This window comes from Neolamprologus brichardi, chromosome 6 (assembly GCF_056152115.1).
Source record: "Neolamprologus brichardi isolate AB-2024 chromosome 6, ASM5615211v1, whole genome shotgun sequence".
NCBI lineage: Eukaryota > Metazoa > Chordata > Actinopteri > Cichliformes > Cichlidae > Neolamprologus > Neolamprologus brichardi.
Window position 1 is genome coordinate 24,196,159 of NC_142109.1, and position 19,024 is coordinate 24,215,182.

Below are 19,024 nucleotides of genomic sequence, written 5' to 3' on the forward strand. Positions count from 1 at the left end.
GTGTGTGCTAGCTTGCAGTGATCTCTCACGGTTCTATTTTGCTGCTGTGACGACTTTTTGACTTTCACTGGTGTCTCTGCTCACACCAGGGAAAAAGTGGGCCACAAGTCTTTTAAAGAGACTTGAAGTGGGCCAACTCTTAAAAACCGTGCCAACATGATTTACAGTTGGAGAGGAATCAACGGGATTAGCACACCTTTTGTCTTTTTTTTTCTCCTCAAGTGTGTCCCTTGTTTCTATTCTTTTTTGCTTTTCTTTTTTTTTTGTTTATATCTGGTATGCTGCGAATACTGTAATGATAGAAAATAAGTACATTTTCAGCTATTAAAAGAAAATGAAAAATTATGACAAATTGTATATGAAGTACATAAGACACATTAAGTATCCTTCCTGACAGGAAGACTAAAAGTGTTATTGTTCCAGGGGGAAAATGCTTTTCTTGTCAGCTGAAACACAGTTGCTGCTCTTTGTAAACACTTCCACTTTTTCCTTATAAATAGTTTACAGAGACAAATCCACACAGACGCAGTGTTAAGGTGAGGTAGAGTTAAGATACAAACAGTGTGATGAATGAAACTGAGAGGCAGGGGAAACTATATTTCCAAGGCTGAGACGTTTACTTTAATAGTTCTCATGTGAATATGAAGACAAGAGACAAATGTTAGTCCACATTACACATCTCCGCCCACTGGCGGTGTAACCAGATAAGAAGACAGCCTGACAACTTGACTCACCGATCACATTTATAGCATCCCCCCGCCCCTGAAAAACACTGACCAGCACATGCTGCAACCCCCTCTACGCCCATTACCCACCATGGTAGACACTTTGGTCATCAACTTCCCTGATCTACCTCAACAGCTGTTTATCTAAACTTGCAGCCCCTGAGTTGTGCAGCACCTCACAGTGAGTAGGGGAAAGGAGACTTGAAAGTAGGACAGAGCTGTCTGGCCCCTTTCCTTTCCAACCAGAAGCACAGATTTGGGACTGGAGGAGAGAAGATACTAGTCTTGGGTGGTGAGAGAAAAGGAGAAGAGATTTTTGTGCTGCAGTCACTGAGGAAAGAAGCCCTAAGGACACAGACCAGTGTGTCTACATTGCAGAGCATCCAGTTTTATTAAGGTTTCCTATCCTTTATCAGGGGGAAAATATTCACTGAACAGAAATCTCACCACCTGCAAACATGCACAAGCGTACAAAGATTAAGATTGCCATCTTTGTGTTGCTGGTGGGTATGGCATGCATGTTCACGGCAGTGGTAACGGACCACTGGGCAGTTCTTAGCCCAAAGGTGGAGAAACTCAATGAGACCTGTGAGGCGGCCCACTTTGGCCTGTGGAGGCTGTGCAAGAAGTACATCTACATCAGCTCAGAACACTACGACGAAGGGCACGGCTGCGGACCCATCAGCCTGCCTGGAGGTAAGAGAAAATCTGAGAGAAAACGTCTTGCAACTGGAGCATGAAAGTGAACCTGAGAGCCAGTTTTTAGTTTTCAGTCTCTGTGGCTGTGCTATCTCTCCAAAGGTTCAGTCTTTTTTGGAAAGATATTGCATGCGAGTAAGATGCTACTTTAAGGTATGAAGCTACTAAGAATAGAGATCCTGATGCAGGATCACTAGACATGTCATATGACTTTCTAAACTTCCCATTGCAACACAAACACATCCTGTTGTATGTCTCATGTTTTAGTCCATTCATGCTTGTTTTTTCTTTTTTGTTGTTTTTCCTGTGGATACATATTGTTATGTGCCGACAGCATTTCAGGGCCTGTTTGATTAGACTTCTGAAACATCTTTGAAATGTGTTTTAGTAGAGTAATATAAATATTAGTCGAAGAGTTTAGCCTGTGTTTAAACTATCTTGGTGGTCTTGGAATAAACAGCACCCAGAATGACCAACCACTATGACCAACCATAGATGTAAAGTGTTGACATGAGATAACAGTAGATAGATGTGTGATCAGCCAGAGAAATCTAAGCAGGAGACTAACAGCTGATCCTGATGGTTGGCTCCTCTTTTCTGGCAGATAATCTTATTAGTACAGTCAGCTGCCACAGAACCTGCAGACAGCTGATAATAATACCCATATGGATATGGACACTGCTTTGGAGCTCCCTGACATACAGAGAAACTGGATAGAGCAGCCTCCATGAAAAGTGATGAAAAGCCTTTCCTCAAACATCTTACTTGAGGACACTTTTGAGATAGATTTCACACATTCTAATATTACCACAGCCACAGCCACGGGAAATTAAAGTTTTTAATTTGGCCATGTTCATTTCAAAAACCCATTCATCTTTTTTTTTTAACATATTAAGGATCTTTCAGTCTGTACAAGGCAGGTAAGGTGAAAACAGCACAAAAATGATCCAATTTAAATGCTGCTTGTGCATCAAATAGAAATAGAAATCTCGGTATATTTAATATAACGCGGAGACATCAAATGGAGGCTGTTCTCCTTCTGGATTGTGTTTGCAGTGGTGTATGCTTACACCAGCCTACTCAACATGTCACTTTACACTGGTATTAATACTTTTACTTAACTGAATGGTCTAAATACTTTGCCCACCACAGTTTATAGGTGATGCAAGTTATATGAGATTTTGGAAGCATGCCCAGACATCATACCAAATTTATACTACTTACAAATAGAACCTGATTGTGGCAGCCTGCAACTTTTAGGAATCGCAGACACTGTCTGCACTGCAGGGCCATCTCAGGAGCAAGTGAGATGCCTGAGGGGGGCTTGTTGCTGCAGGCATGTACTGAATATTCCAAATAAGTGTGACCCGCCCAGGCACACAGGGAATTCTTAAGACAGCAACTCCAAGAGACAAATGTTTTTGGGTTGGGTTCTTCATGTGCAGTTTTTGACTTTTAAACAACTACACAGCGAAAGCAGTGATCTGGAATATTTTTGGACAATGCAATATATTACAGTCATTGAAATGAAACAGATCTGTTTCACTTGGCAAATAGCTTTAGAAGAAGTAAATAAAAACAGGCAGAAGTCCCATGTTTCCAGGGGCTTCCCCAGGCCCACTGTATTTGGACAGGAACAATATTGTTTATCATGACCACTTGTCCTCAGAGAGGTGTCAAACTCTGATCCAACACAGGACTTGAACAGCGTGTGAGATGGTGTTCGCTGAGAGAGACTCAACTGGAAAATATGGGTTGACTTGTTATTTATATCAGCTGTTGATAAAGCACAGCCTGTGATATAAAATCAAGTTAAGTGTACAATAAAGATTTACATGACATGTAGTACCAGCTTTGAGAAAAAAGTAACAAATTAACCTAATGAATATTTTAGTTGTTGGTATTATCCTGCTTTATATTTAACTGCATATGTCTTTTGAGTATAGGAGCTGTTAAGTCTTAATGTGCAACAGCAGATATTCTGGCAAGCCGCTTCCAAGTTTTTCACCCTATGTTTAATTTTCAATAGTATTGAAAACAACAACAATTTTGTGCTGACATTTTATTGGCCAAAAGCGTAAGCAATTTTAAAACTGTTCCCAAAAACATGAGATTTTAAAAATATATATATTACTGTGTAAACTGCTCAGCAAACACCCGCTGTAGTTATAAATATAGGCCACGTAAATACTCAGCTGTGCCGCGTGAGGGTCAAGTGTTCAAGCCAAGTCCTCTGAGTGACGGGGCCGCCTGAAAGAGTCAGGCATAGCTCTAAGGCCTGCTCTCCCACCCGCCTGTTCCCTCAAGACCTTCCTGCAGCTACGCATCTCCGTGCAGCCCACCACTCAAATTACTTCACACTCCCCGAGGATGGGATTCACAGCCCAAAAAAGCAATGGAATCAATGGTATTTTGCCTATATAGGCATGCAACATAGCAACCAAGGGATGGGCATTGTATATGGGGAAAGGGTGCTATTGATGCCTTTCTGACCTAAATAGGCATGCATCCATGCATTATTTGAGGTTTGTAGTGGGATCAAAGCTTTATGCATTTGAAAAGAGGGTGCTTAGATTAGCAGAGTATTACAGAGAAGGGAAAAGTGCACCTTTCATCTTTAGGACACATTTCCATGCAAAAGCAGCAAAGTAGTAACAAAAGTTTGAAAGAAGCCACTGATCGACCTTTACTGAAAGTAATTTGGTTGACATGTACATTTTTCTTGACCCTGCAACAACACTCCACTTGTCATAGCTGATAAAGCAAAGAATGAGGAAGGCTTTGACAGCCAAATGTAGCCAAAAATGAACTGACACCACAAATCAATGCGAGGAAAGACGCTGCTTTGACATGACAATGTGCAGAGACGCTGCTAATCCTGCATCCTCGCCTTGTCAGTCGAAAGATGGCGGACAGCCCTATTTGGAAAAAGGGAGGCTTTATAGAGCTCGTCAAAACAGCCTGGCAGGACGAGGCCTAACAACAAATAACCCAAAATTGGATTAGTGTGTGTGTGTCTCTGTGTTTGTTGTAGCATGCTTCCACAGATGATAACAGATACATTTTTATCCAACAGTTCTTCCTCACATTTCTATAAAAACATGCACTCTGAGGTAAGTTTAATTGGGCAGCACACAGTCACATGTGGGAATAAACCTGCTAAGCTTAAGCTTAATGAACATAATCATGAAACACTTTCTAACATCGAGACGACCATGTGTTTTTATTTTTTTATTATTATGTTTTGGTGGATGACTGACGTCGATCAGCATTATGTATTTAGGCTTGTGTGTGTGTGTGTGTGTGGGGGGGGGTTCAAAGGCCAGCATCTGTTTTGAATGCAAGGTTTGACTCAATAAATACAAGTAGGTGACAACCCTCTATCACATTCTCCAGTGAAAAACAGCAGCGCTTGTTGCTTAGTAACAACCACTGAGTTTTTTTTCTTCCTTTCTTTGATGGCCAGTCCCTGTCCTCATTCATAAAAAAAACATTTTTATGTATTTAGTTTTTGCATGTAGGCCCACACAGTATGACACATGGCTTTAAAAGCTTGCCATTTCAACTGAGCTTTTTGTGAACACTGTTGACTTGACTTGGAAAAATATGATTCATAAATACTATTTGCGCCTGTTATACCAAATTACCCTGTTATTTCCTTTTAGGGGCACCTGACATCCCATTTAGCTCAGTTTCTTGAGAAATAGGAGAATGTCAATGCTATCCCAGCGTGAGCTATCAAGCTCTTACCATAAAATCATACCATGCAGTACTTCATATTTTCACATGAAAGCATTTCACTTCCCATGATGAGCGCGTGTGGAAACTGGGATTAGGAATGTGAAATCTACCACATTTTGGCCATATATCCCAATGGCCAAAATGTGGTAGATCATCAAATGTAATCAAGTTTTGTATGTACACCAAGCCTGTTTCTAAAAGGAATAACATTTCTACCTGGCACAGCATCAAAGACTTCTTCTTCTTTCAAACAACTATGTGATCACATAATGCATAACGCCTGGCTTTATATCTGCAAATCCCTAAGGCATAACACCTCGTCTGCATGACAGAAACCGAACTCGATGTCTGCAAACACAGTCAAACCACACAAAGGAGAAAGTTCTGCAGGGGAGCCACTTTTAATTGTAACATTATCTTGGGATGTAAAATCCCTTTTGGACAAAAAATGGAAGCTATAGCTGAGACCAAGTGAAGTGTTTAATACAAGTACCATATTCCAAAGGCGTGTGACAAAAGGTGAATGCAGCTAATGGGGCAAACAAATGGGGAGCAAACCTGAGAAAGAAGAAAAACAAACTGTCTTATTAGAAACAGACATTTTGTCAAATAAAAACGAATCATAAAACATAAATTAGGCATTGACAAATATGACCTTGATCTGAGAGGAATTTAAAAACAACCAAACAACCCAGTCAATGACAAGCAAACACAAGGTAAAAGCACTTTTATGACAATTTGGTTTATTTGCTGGAAGATTATATGGTCAAAACTGAGCATCTAGATTCAAGTCCGGGAAGGTTTTTGGTCATACATAGCAACATATTGAATACCACACTGACTCTTAATAGCTGTGTGCAATTAAAGGCTCCCATCAGAGTCCCAACTGAATTAACTAATCATGTCTGTGCTTCACAGCCCTCTTGATGGCTCTCTCGCCTTTTATCAGTAGAGCTTTTATTTACATATGAAGACATTTAAGTTTATTGTAATAAAATTTTGCAAGATGAGGCCAACTTTTTAAAAATCTGTAAAATCAAAAGTTTCACAATAAGAGCATTAGAACTCCAAAAGCACTAAAAATAATTAATTTTAAACTTACCTTCAACATGTGGATGTAATATCTGTATTTTAATGTTGTGTTTTTATCGTAATGTGCTGGTACAAAACGGAGTACAAATATTCTGTGCAGATTTGAAGAGAAAATTAAACTAAATATGGTTTTGCTTTGTTTTTTTTTTTCTTTTCACAGACGAAAATTGCACTTACTTCAGGCACTTCACTCCAGGACAGGATGCTGAGATATTTGAATATAAAACACAAAAAGGTATGTTTTTTTGTTTGTTCGTTTTTGCTCCCTTTGGTAATTGCTTTGGCCTATTCTGTCTTAAAACACTGAAATAATAAGTTGCTTTCATCTCTGAATTTATGTAGTAAAAATGTTCCTTCCTCTGTGTGAAGTAAACATCAGACAAGTCGAAATGTAGCAGTTGCTTCGCGATTTTCCAAATAATCTCACTTGCTTCTGCTTTTCTCCGTGTGGGTTCAGTTATGTTTCACATCTGACCACAGCACAGTCGGCAGTGTCACAGCAGGCAAACTCGACCGTCTATCAATGTCAGAACATCTCACAGGACTTGGAGAAATCCTATCTGAAATCTGACTTGTTTCTTTTTTTCTTTCTTTCTTTCTCCAGCTGACCAATATCTATTTTCAATTTCTCTGTATAACATGCAATAGTCTGCCTCAGTAGTTTTTCAAGTTCTTGTTGTTTCCCCTGATGGTCAGAAGCTGTGGATCATAAGTCCCGAAATTTTGTGCTTTAGCAAAATATATCTTGTACATATTTTGTATTTTGTATCGTATTTGAACCTGTATATATACTTTTGATTAGATTAGATTAGATTAGATTAGATTAGACAAAAATCAAAGAAAAATCAAATCTGTTTACCTAATCCTTGTTACTCTTTGAAATCATTAAAAAAAGTGTGCTGTACAGGTCAAAGAAATCACTGAAAGCCCCAAATTACTATCACATTTGTGTTCATGATGAGTGCATGTAAACCTCTGACCACAACTGCACGTGGAGCACTGTCAGACTCTGCTATTGGGGTCTAAATGTGCACAAACCCCTTACATCTTAAAACTTGAGATGTTAACGTAAGCATTCATGGCTTGAGATCCTGATGGTGTGCAAGACTCAAACTACATGGTACATGTACTGTGTTACTACAGGCACATCTGTACAGTGAGCTACTTTAGGGCATGTAGGGATGCTCCCAGTGAAAATGTAAATGAAGTGAAAATTTGAAAAGTTGAGAGTAAAAGAGATGATCAGGTTAATGGGCTCAGACATTTGGAGTTTCTTTTTAAACTGTCTCTTTCAGCAGGGTGGTTATATTGATGCATCCAATACTGTATGTATTAATATGTACTCATACCTAATCTGCTAAATTTGGAGAGTGACATAAAGTGTACGCTCAATAGCAAAAAATAAAAATAAATCCTATTCCAGTACACATTAAAAGAAAGGAACCTTGCCAAAGAGATTAATACATCTCACAGCAATCACTGCAATGTGTAGCAACACTGTGAATTTGAACGTGGCTTGACCAGTTCCTCATAATACTGCCCCTTTCTGTGTTGGACGGTTAAATTTAGCACATGAAAAGTTCATGTTTCTGCAGGCTGAAAAATTTCTGAGCAGTGCAGTGAAGCAAGTGCTGTATGAATAAAATGCAGAAAGCTTTTTGATGTCTATGTTGCTCACGCTATGTGAGAATCCATGGTTTTGCAGACTTAGACACCAACCTCTAACACACATGGTTTATGTTAAAGAGCTGTTCAGGGTGCAGCCCATCCTCTCCTGCCAGTAGAAGATGAAGGCTTTTCCCCCCCAAAGGGGTGCCTTTCTCTCCCTAGGGTATGGTTCACAGGCAAACAGGCTACAGATCAAAGGCCTGGGTTCCTATCTACCTGTCTGCTCAGAAACCTAGCCAGCTGCTGTTGTACACTCTAAATGAAAGACCAGAATCCATTTATATTAGTGCACCCAATTTCAAAGACTTTGTATTTATAATAAAAGCAATGGAGAAGTTAGCAGGTGTTTTTCTTTGGGGAACTAATCTAAAGACCCAAAGCATTCATTCATCCATCCACCCCAGGTTGTTAGCTATCTAGTCACAGGCCCAGATAGCCAAAACCTGACATAGCCTATTTTGCATAGACTTCTATTAGTGTTCAAATACAAATGGTGAGTTACACAGTATCACCATACAATAATATCACCCTGTTATCATGACCCTGGGCACAATAGTGTACTTTAAATCTGCCCTGCTACTCCTAAAAACTAACCAGAGTACCAAATACCACAAAATAACAATACTTTCAGCTACTAAAGTGTTAATTTCGTTGGCTAAGTAATTTCACCATAGTTTTCATTCACAAAGTTCTTTTTTTGACGAAAACGAGATGATAACTAAATAAAAAACAACCCATGAGGACAAAAAAATATGATGAAATGTGCTCAGACATGCGTGGACGAATAAAAACGAGACGAAAATATTCTGGTTACATGAGGTCCAATTACAAAGAATTAAGGTATGTAGAGAGGCGGGACAAGTTTGGAAGCGATCCAATCAGAAATAATCACCTTGTGCAGCAAGGTTAGACACGCAATGTTTGATCTGTCGCCAACAAACAAGGTGGGAAGCACCCACACTCTCTGCTTCTCATGAATGCTACAAAATGGGACAAAAGTACACGTATGGATACATTTCGCATTTGATGTCAAGAAAAACCCCTTTGTAAACCCGTGGAGAAAATTTCAGCAGAAAAAACGAGACAAATTTTTACACAGTCAACTGAATCAACTTCAAAATTAGTGTACGATAATCTCGTGATATCGTACACTAAACCTAACTAAACTAAACCAACTAAAACTAAAAGACTTTAGATGTAAAAGTAAGCAAAGTTTCGAAAAAAAAAAAAGATTATTTTGTATTTTAATTAAAAAAAATGTTTATTTAATTTTTGAGTAAAGTTTAACTTTCTAGTTGCTTTATAATTATAAATAGAAATTAAAGTATATAGTTCGTTTCTTTAAAAAGCATTATTGTCTTCTGCTGGAGCCCAAAAACCTTCATGGACAACAGAGAGACAAGAAAAGCCAGAAAACCTGAAGAGGCGAAGGCATGGATGACAGGTTAATAATAATTTGTCACAGCCGATTTGGAGCTCTGTTGCCTGCAAGTAGAAGAAAAAAACACTTCAGTATTAAAGTATCTACATTTGTTGCCTGTCAGGTCATGTCTTTGTCATTCAGCATTAATGAGATTTTCACAGATGCACTAATCCGCCAGTGGCAGATCCAGGAAATTTTACAACGTGACTGTAAAATTGACTGACATTTTTTATGGGAACCATTTTCTGACCCTTTTTTTTTTGTCTTGCCAGAGTACAACATCTCTGCTGCAGCCATCTCCATCTTCAGTCTGGCCTTCATGATCCTTGGCTCTCTTTGTTTGGTGGGCTCATGTACTGGTACAGGCAAAAAAAGAGACTACCTCCTTAAACCTGCTGGCATGTTTTTTGCATTTGCAGGTGTGTTCAGTTTCTGTTTCACAGTCGTTTTCCTTTTATGTTCAGTGTGTGTTTCATATTTGGTGAGCATGGAAATCTGCGAGTGCCACAGGTGTTACTATAAGCCGTGTCTAATGTTTAAGCATCACTCTCTTTCTCAGGTCTCTGTGCATTCATCTCACTGGAGGTGATGCGTCAGTCAGTGAAGCGCATGATCGAGAGCGAGGAGACAATTTGGATCGAATACTACTACGGCTGGTCCTTTGCTTGTGCCTGCACTGGCTTTGTCCTCCTCTTTCTCTGTGGCATTGCACTCTTGTTCCTCTCCATGCCTCAGATGCCCAGGAATCCATGGGAAAACTGCATGGACGCCGAGCCGGAACAAGTTGAGTGATAGCAAGACATACGGACAAATGCAGGAAAAGAATGACTTGTCTTTTATTTTGAATGCAGATGTTAGATTCAACGACATCAGCTTGTCATCAGAGAAGAAACCACAGTGTAAAGAGCGGCCCTTTGTAATGCCTGCAATTTTGTGTTGTAGGCCACAGTTGCTTAAAACCTGCTCTACTCGTCACTAAGAGCTTACATTTCCCACATGGGATTTAGTAGTATTTTTTAAGATATTCCTTTCCCCCTCCAACTCATGATTTAGTGCTGGCATGTTTTTACTGGTGAAAAGTTACGATATTATGACCATGGTCTTACTAGCTCCCCCATGTGTCACTCCTTAGTTAAAAAGACAAACATTTTCAGCATTAATGGCCTGACATCCAGGTCAGGTGATTTTATGTACTGCATTATGTATGATATCGTGTACATAGCTAATGTGCTTCTGTATTTTTTATGGCATCACTCCAAGAAGCCCTCTTATACTGTCAATTAAGTCATTTTTTAGCCTATAGCTTAAACTGTAAATCTCTAATGATAAATAAAAGAAAGAAAAAACATCATTTAAAGTTAAATAATTGCACATTAAGTCCAGAACTTTATGAGTAAAGGAAAGCTTTGAGCAAACTACTTGCTCAGAGTCTGGGTATATGTGTCTGTAGCAAGCTGAATGCTAAACACCCAAAGTCTGCAGCACCAGTCATGTTGGAAAAGGTTCAGTTCTAGCAGGTGCACATACAAGGCCTTGACAGCTTCCATGCCAAACTGATACAAAACATGTCTCTGTTCATTTTCATGTGTTGTTATGACCCGTCTGACCCATGTGGCGAATGTCCATTTGCATCTATACACGCTGTTAGCATAGATAACAGGAAAAAAAAAAGCCACAGATTCATGGTCTTTTACTGAATTGTAACCCTACATGCAGAGTTTCAGAGAGATGAGCGCCAATTGAATTTTATTTCAGTTGTAAATGATGTCACGCTGTGCAATCACACAATGTGCAAGCGGCAAACTAACAGAGTGATGGAGCTGCACTATATTTTCAGATTATGAGCACGGACTTTAGCTGATGTTTACTTGCAGTTTATAATTCAGTTGTAACAGCGTAACAGTCCACATTAAGGAGTGAAAGTTGGTCAGTGACCATCCTATTTGGTGAGGGATTTGAACTAAATTAGGTCACCTGGGTTTAAAAAGCAAAAATGTACAGGACATTATTAGAATAAATCTTTTCTGTGTAGCCTGTATTGTGCAACACCAACCAAGGGGATATAAAAGAGAACAAGCAGCATGAAGTTCGCAGCCAGACACTTACAGAACTTCTCCTCTAATGGGCTTTTTTTTTTTTTTTTTTTTTTTTAAATACAACATTATAAAAATAAGTCAGGTTACATAGCTGCTGACGTTATGTGACACACCGAAAGGCTCTTAAATATTTGTTTTTACTTTTCTCAAAGTCACTCACGAAATGACTGCTGTTCTGTGCAAACAGACTCGAGCATGAAGGAGTTCATATTTCAGACCGTTTTGTGCTGACATGTGGTGTATCTGAAGAACCACACTGTCATGGTTGTGTCAGCCTTGCATCCATCTTTGCACAGAGGAGGAAAGAATCCAGTTGTTTATTTACTTTTAAAATAAGTTTTCTTTGACTTGACTTTAAAGTTGTATTGTCACTCAAAAAAAAAAAAAAAAAAAAGTTCCAGTGGTTTAAAATAGAGGCAGCTGTTGACGTGAACCTCCTGTACTTGTAGTGTTTTTTTCACTGAATGAGGCATGCAGTAACAACGTTTGGAATGCGTTAGATTTTGAGTGTGTTTGTTATATACTGCTTTACAGGTTTGTAATAAAAATTCAATCTTGAAATGCTGTGGAAAACTTATCTGGGACCGCGTTATTTAATGCAGTAAAGGTCCATCTGGACCCAGGTGGCACAACTACACAACAATTCAGAAGACAGAGAAACAGAACTCAAACAGTTTCAATAAAAACACTTTAATAGAGAAACAAATAAAAAGAAAAGAAAATAAACCTTTGAAACACAGTCAAAAATCCTTGAATCATAACCACCACCAACTGAAATGAAGAAGAGTAAAACAGATCTATCCATTGTTTTGTACCCACGAGTAAGGAACCAATGGGACTGGGAAGCTGGGAGGACAGGTGAGCCATTGATTCACTGCAGCGAGGGAAGAACAGAGGAGAGCCAACAGATAACGGGAAAAGATGGCGCTTATAGAAAGCTGAACACAGTGCTCTCTGCTGGCTGGGCAAAAGGTTGCTCCCATTCAATGTGCCACACACAAGATGGTTTCACTTTGTCCCCCCTCCTCACTTAAATACACACCTCAGACTGTGATTTCTGGTAGGTGAAATCAAACTGTTACACACATACACAAGACAGTGCTTTTATTGTCTCCTTTCAAAAGAAAGACTCCTGACAGGGAGCTGTGAAAAAAAAAAGAAATGAGTATTTCTTTTAAAAAAACAAACAAACAAAAAAGGCTCGATCTCCTCTGCTTCAAGACCAAAACTGTATCTATAGAAGTGGTGAAATATTAGTATTGCACAACTTCAGAGACCAGCCAGCGACTATTGTGTGGAAAACAGATCACCTAAACAAAGTATTTTAAATTCAATACACACGAGGGAGCAACCTCAGCTTCACATCTGCCAACTAACTGCAGAAAGAAAAAAAAAAACAAAACTAAACCAAAAAAACCTAACATGACCATTACATATTTGATTCACACATTAGTAAAATAGTATAATAGATTTGTTGATAATGTCACAAGTTATTGTACACATCAAATAATATACCAAAATCTGACTCTGTAGGTTAAACAAAAAGCTTTTTTTTTTTCTTCTTTTTTTTCCTCCATCGATAAATCAATACAAACTGGTAAAAACAGGGATAAAAACCAGCCAGATCATCTCAACATGCAGGAAAAGAAAAAGACTTCACATTTAAAAACAAATCCATTTTGATTGTTGTACAGCTTGGGGAAGTGGTGAGAAAACAGGGAAGGACTAATCCAGCAACATGTACTTAAAAATACACATTGTACAGTGAAAGAAGTTGTAACAGCTGCAACATAATGTCTCCTCTGCCTAATAAGCCAGACACCATCTTTAAGAGAAAAACAAAAACAAACAAAAAAAACCAACAACAACAACAACAACAACAAAAAAAATCTAAAAAAAAATAAAAAAATTTCAAGATGTTGCAACTACCAACTGGGTTGTTGTTGTCCATTTCTAGAATTCTTTGTTTTGTGAATTTGCATAATTAAAAAGGGCATACCTCTTCTTTGAACAGCTTCTACAAAATTGAGGCGTTCCCAAAGTTCTTGTTTGTAAATACCTAGAAAATGCATATTTACATGTATGTGTTCTCTGCAAAGTCAAAAAATCTGGACCTTTGAGCTAGAATGTGACAAAAATGAAACCATACCGTGTATGAAGCTCTCTGCTGAAAACAAAGTTATTAGCAGTGGGGTTCTGAGGAAGTGACCTTTAGAGAGATTTATGAGAGATTAACTACCATGTGGAAGCCAAGAAACAGCAGGACGATTTATTCTTTTTAGCAAATTGCAGATGGGGCAGTGATGTGTTAACAATTCATGAATTACATGACAGGACTGAGCACTGGACCACTGTCGTCACTATTGCTTTGTCGCTTTTTTTTTTTTTTTTTTGTTAAATAAAATAGGCAGATACAGTGTGCGAGCATCTTTTTATACTTAATTTCCACATGACTCAAATCAGCTGGGTTTCAAGTAAAATTCATGTGCACGTACGTGTGTCTTTCTCTTGTGTGTCAACTCCTTTTGAGTAACTCAGCGGCATGATTCATCCTGTAATTTATTAAGATGTTACAAATATAGAAAAATGTTGTCGTAGTGAAATGCAAAGCACGAGCAGAGCAATTTCAGTTAGATTAAAGAGAATGAAACGCGTCTACTGCAGTAGCGTTAATATATCTAATCTGAATAAAAAGGATCTGTGAACCACGAGGAGCAAACCCAACATTTCCGATTCATTCTTTATATTCACACCCTAAAAGCAAAACAGTCAAAGGTTTCTGAACAGCGAGTTCTATGTTACTCTTCATTTTTCTTTTCAGCAGTTTTAAAAGGTTGATATTACATACTCTGAATTTCCAAAATACCCAGCTCATGGAAAAGCTGCTGACTTTGAGCAGAACTGGAAATGATCAATGACCAATGTTTGCGACAAAACAACAAAAGATGTAAGTAACATTTATTCCTAAGGACTTCAAAACCTTTGGACATTCTGGCCTAAAACTAAGTGGCAAGAAACTGGCAAATCATCTGAGATCAGGTTAACATAACGGGTCTATCATCAACTTTGGGCAATTTTCTGTTCATTGTTATTATAAAGAAAATAAAGAAGCATATATATATATATATATATATATATATATATAAAAGGTGTCACACCTACAACATTTCAGGGTGTTTACTCTTAAGTTCCAACATACGTAAGACCAATAATTTAGTGTGTTCAAAAACATCTGACTGCAATTCTAGATCTTCTCAGTTTGCCTGTTAGACACACTACTCTGACCTCACTGGCCTTTCTTCACATACACAAACCTTCAGAGTACTGCAACCTTTTCAAACAAAACAACACAATAAAAACAGAACTCTGTCCAATAGCAAAACACAAACAAACAAACCATTTCACTCCAGTAATTATACTGAAACAATGTCATACTGTTGGACAAGAGTTGCAAAGTAAGTCCACGATGCAATGACGGTCTTAAACAAAGAATAAAATAAAATAAAACCAACAACAACAACAACAAAGAATTCATGTAACTGCGTGTCAGCCACAAGCAAAGCAGTCTAGGATAATCTTATCACTGAAAAGGATGGTGTTCTCTGATCTTTAACGCAAAGAGAGGAGGAATGAAACAGTTGTTGCTGCTTTGATGTTGAAGCTGGTAAAAGCTAAAATATGCAATAGATATTTGTCATTTTTTCCCCATAAATAATCACATTTTCTACTAAAAATGACTGAAGATGATTCCCAGGTAAGGATGTCTAAGAATTAAAGATCAGAAGCTAAAAACAGGAAAAACAAAACTTTAAAACTCATATTGCAAATCTAGCATGATACAGGAATTTAAGGACATGTCTGTGGCATACGATTCAGTCTTTTATTTTTTTCTTTATATGTACATATTAGAGCAAAATTTATCTACTTCTATACACTGTTCCATGTAGTTTCTGTGTCAGTTGACCACTTAGCTTATGTCCATTACATCTACAGTAGTATGAAAATCAATAAGTAATGTCCACTCGAAACTGAGGAATAAAAAATAATAAAAACATACTTATTTCGCAAAACAACTTCAATAAGGAAAAATACAAGCAGGAGCTAAGTGGTCAACCAACAGACACCATTGTTTTTGAGCTTTTTATGTTTTTTTATGTCTGTTTTTTGCTTTTTTTTTTTTTTTTTAGCATTACGTACATATACAAGTGTAGATAATATAAGTATATATTCATATATACATAATGAGTATGTATATATACCAGTAATGCATTCATTATATATACTTATTTTCTTCACAGATATGTGAAATAGGAGGAAAAAAATGACTGTTAAAAATAAAAAGTTTAAATGAAACAAAATGCATAAAACCAACCTACTGATAGAAACAACTTGTAAATGCACTTTGCACAATTTTTGTGTTTTTAGAAATGATTTTACCTTTTTTATAATTTTCTTTTTTATTTGTTTTTTTTTTTGTTTGTTTTTTTTTTTTAATTATTACTTATTCACTTATGTGGGAGAAGTGACACTCATTTAAAATAGGAATAGTACCCATTGCTACCATTTGAACTTCCTATACTCAGCTCTTGTAGGAGGGAGAGGGGGTCGCTATTCTTCTTGACCTGTTCAGGCCGAACTGCCCGGGGCTTAGGTGGAGCGCGAAGAGCGCTCGCGTAGGACATGGTAGGCTGTTTGCCTAAATTTGGAGCCCCCTCGCTGGGCTCGGTGGGAGGCTGGGGCTGCTGCTGCTTGTTGTTGGGCATGAGAGGAGGAAACTGATGCTGAAGGGAGTTGAGGGAGTGTGGATGTGTCTGCTGTGTTCCTGTGGCTTCTGCCTTTGCATGCTCCTCTGCCTGACGAAGGGCCTTGGAAGCTGTCATATGGGAAGGCAGCCAAAGGTTATGAGAGGTGAATGAGACACGGACATAGAATTTAGCATATATAATAAACAATTATCTCAAAACAATCCAAATAATCAAGTGAAGAGGAAATTGGGCTTGAAAACAGAAAGATTTACCTAGAAGGTCCCGATGCTGAGCGAGTGTGCCGGCTCCGTTACATGGAATGTTCTGAAACGGACCCGGACCGCCTCCATTACTTGGCCAGAGGTGGTCATGTGAAGGATAGCTGTAGGGGGCGTGTGGGTGCTGATGATGCTGTATGTGAGGATGAGGGTGGTCCTGGGTATCTGATGCACAAGGCTGGGATTGCTGTGACAGGGTATTGTGGGTGTTGGCTGGAGATGATTCATCTGGGTAGGTGGACGAGATACGGCGTTGATAAAGAGGCCGCCCTGGACCTCTGGGTTCATACTGTAAACACAGATACAAAAACAAGGTCAGAAGGTGATATATATAGTGACTACAAAGAGTATTCAATTGGTTTAAATTCCCAGTGACTGACAACAAAGTGAATGTATGCTCTCAGTGTTGTAATAACCTTTTCCAGACCTTGCTTAGTTTAGTTACTTCTTGCAGAACAGCATTACAGTAACACATCTTCCATATTGATTTTAATTTTAATTTTTTTTAAGTTAAAATTTGGGTGATTTAAAAACAAAACTTTAAGCCCACAATTATCCACCATTGTCTGTTGGTGTATTATAATCCAGGGCTGTTTGAAATCCCTACTTTAAGAAAGCCGCGAGCAGTAAGACTGAAACAGCGTTTCAGTTAATAACTTGATTTGGCTGAATTCTGGCTTACGATTAATATGACCATATGGTTAATTAGCATTACATAATGTTCTTACTAATTCATTTCCCAAATAGTATTATTTATGATATTTACACAAAGCAACAACCTCTGGTACTTCAAGTTTGAGTGTATCCTTAAAGTGTTAAAATGTTTAGAGCCTGAGGCATTAATTTCCAACATTAAAACAACTGCACAGATTTTAGTTTAATAAGTCATCTATCTGGATACTAGAAATTGGAGTAGGACTGATCTGATGACAAGTGATCTGACACAAGCAGCTGTAGCCACACAGCTGTAGCCCCACAGCTGTCTGCTGGGCATCACCGCCCATAATTGGAGTAACTGGATGAACTGGATCTTTGTGCCTTCACTTTTAGCTGTGCCCCCTTAACTTTGTTGCTTTGGACGAATAACCTTAGCATAGAGATGCTACTTCAGGCATTGCTAATTTAGACTCATTGCTAATTTCACTGAAATATTATTGAATACCACATTAATGAAGAGCCCTTACCTCATCTACATTGTGATGTGCTGTGGCTGCTGATGTTCTGGGGGATAATGGGTGGTAGGGCTCCTGATCTGGACCTTGATTTTGTTGTTGTTGTTGCTGTTGTTGTTGTTGCTGCTGCTGCTGCTGCTGCTGCTGTTGTTGTTGCTGCTGCTGGTGTTGATGGTGAAGCTGCATCAGGTGAACCTGCTCCTGCCTGCTAGGGTGAGCCATGATGGGCAGTCCATAAGGAAGGCCGTGGCCCTGATTCCCCATTAGAGGGTTCTGCTGTGGTGGGCTCACTGATGTAGCTCCACCATGGGGCCACTGGGCCTCTTGCAGAAGGTATTTGACCTGGGCAGGAGGGGGGCTGGCAGATTGAGCTGGTGGCTGATGTGGAAAGCTACCAGTATTGTACAGGGGATTCCCTGGGTGCTGCTGCAGACCTTGGCTATTAAGAAGGTTTTCGTTCAGTAGATCCCGACCTGTGTCATGGGGGTAGAGTCCTGATGGAAAAGGGCCAGCTTGATTGGAAATGGCACCTAAAGAGGATGAAGGGTCACCCGAGCCACGGGGCTGGGACTGGCGATACTGGAGGAGGCGAGACTGAGGTGGGGGCTGCATCTCAACTGCTTCCCTGGGCTCAGGCTGTTCCTGTGGAGCCATCTCTCTCAAGAGACCTGGATACCTAGAAATGAAAATTGTTTACTTTTTTATTTTTTTGAACTATGTATTTTGTTTTTAAAACAAAAGAAAAAAATTAATACCTAATTGTGCTTAACAAATGATATAAAAAAGTACAAGTCCAATATTTAACCTATAATATTTCTATGAGATCAAGTTAGCAGACCATTACAAATGACTATAAAACATAATAGTGCCCAGTCTAACCTGCTGAAAGTTGGCCCGGTCGAGGCAGAAGGAACAGCTTCATCATCCAGATTGGAACTAAGGCCCCAGTTACCTGCCCGAAGCAGCTGATGGGGGAAGCGAGCCATGTTGGATTGAGCAAGGTGGGCAAGCTGTTGGGGCAGAGGAAAGGCAACACTGGCCTGGATGAAAGGGCTTGCTGCCTCCCCCCACTGGCCCAGCCTAGCTGCCTGCTGCTGGCTAAGGGCCTCTAGAGCCAAGGGTCCCTGAAGATCTGAAAGGGCAATGGTCTGGTTAGTTTTTGGAGTCATTCATGTATTCTGCATAATTATATAAGCTGCAGGGTTAGTATACACAGCACGGTTAAGAATACCTTCAAGTAGATTCTCTATGAATAAATATTCAATATGCGATTCAATATATTAAATGTAATAATGTACTGCAAAATCAAATATTTACCCTTTCATATTTTTAAACATATGAAAGCTGCACATTCTAATCCAAAAAAGGAATGTGAAATTTGACTA

General features: G+C 38.9%; 2 protein-coding genes across 2 annotated transcripts in view; one reads left to right on the plus strand and one right to left on the minus strand.

The window, feature by feature from the left end:
- The first annotated feature begins 789 nt into the window (after positions 1-789).
- Positions 790-12,021, plus strand: cacng1a (calcium voltage-gated channel auxiliary subunit gamma 1a). The gene is made up of 4 exons (XM_006787522.3): positions 790-1,421; positions 6,418-6,492; positions 9,621-9,767; positions 9,908-12,021. Exons 1-4 carry the CDS (start codon positions 1,184-1,186, stop codon positions 10,138-10,140), a joined length of 693 nt encoding a protein of 230 aa, XP_006787585.1. The 5' UTR covers positions 790-1,183; the 3' UTR covers positions 10,141-12,021.
- A 97-nt stretch (positions 12,022-12,118) lies between these two features.
- The window catches only part of helz (helicase with zinc finger), a 51,567-nt gene continuing 44,661 nt past the window's right edge, over positions 12,119-19,024 (minus strand). Inside the window, exons 30-33 of the mRNA XM_087841887.1 lie at positions 18,519-18,771; positions 17,652-18,315; positions 16,462-16,756; positions 12,119-16,317 (exon numbers count right to left, since the gene is read on the minus strand). Coding sequence (XP_087698013.1) covers positions 15,974-16,317; positions 16,462-16,756; positions 17,652-18,315; positions 18,519-18,771 — 1,556 coding nt within the window. The 3' untranslated portion in view covers positions 12,119-15,973. The remainder of the gene's footprint in view (positions 16,318-16,461; positions 16,757-17,651; positions 18,316-18,518; positions 18,772-19,024) is intronic.

What these genes read in the sequence shown, in the direction of transcription:
- cacng1a (XM_006787522.3), top strand. Translation starts at nt 1,184, where the DNA reads ATGCACAAGCGTACAAAGATTAAGATTGCCATCTTTGTGTTGCTGGTG. An exon ending in TGAATATAAAACACAAAAAG is followed by an intron (nt 6,493 to 9,620) that starts GTATGTTTTTTT and finishes TTGTCTTGCCAG; the next exon opens with AGTACAACATCTCTGCTGCA. An exon ending in CATGTTTTTTGCATTTGCAG is followed by an intron (nt 9,768 to 9,907) that starts GTGTGTTCAGTT and finishes TCTCTTTCTCAG; the next exon opens with GTCTCTGTGCATTCATCTCA.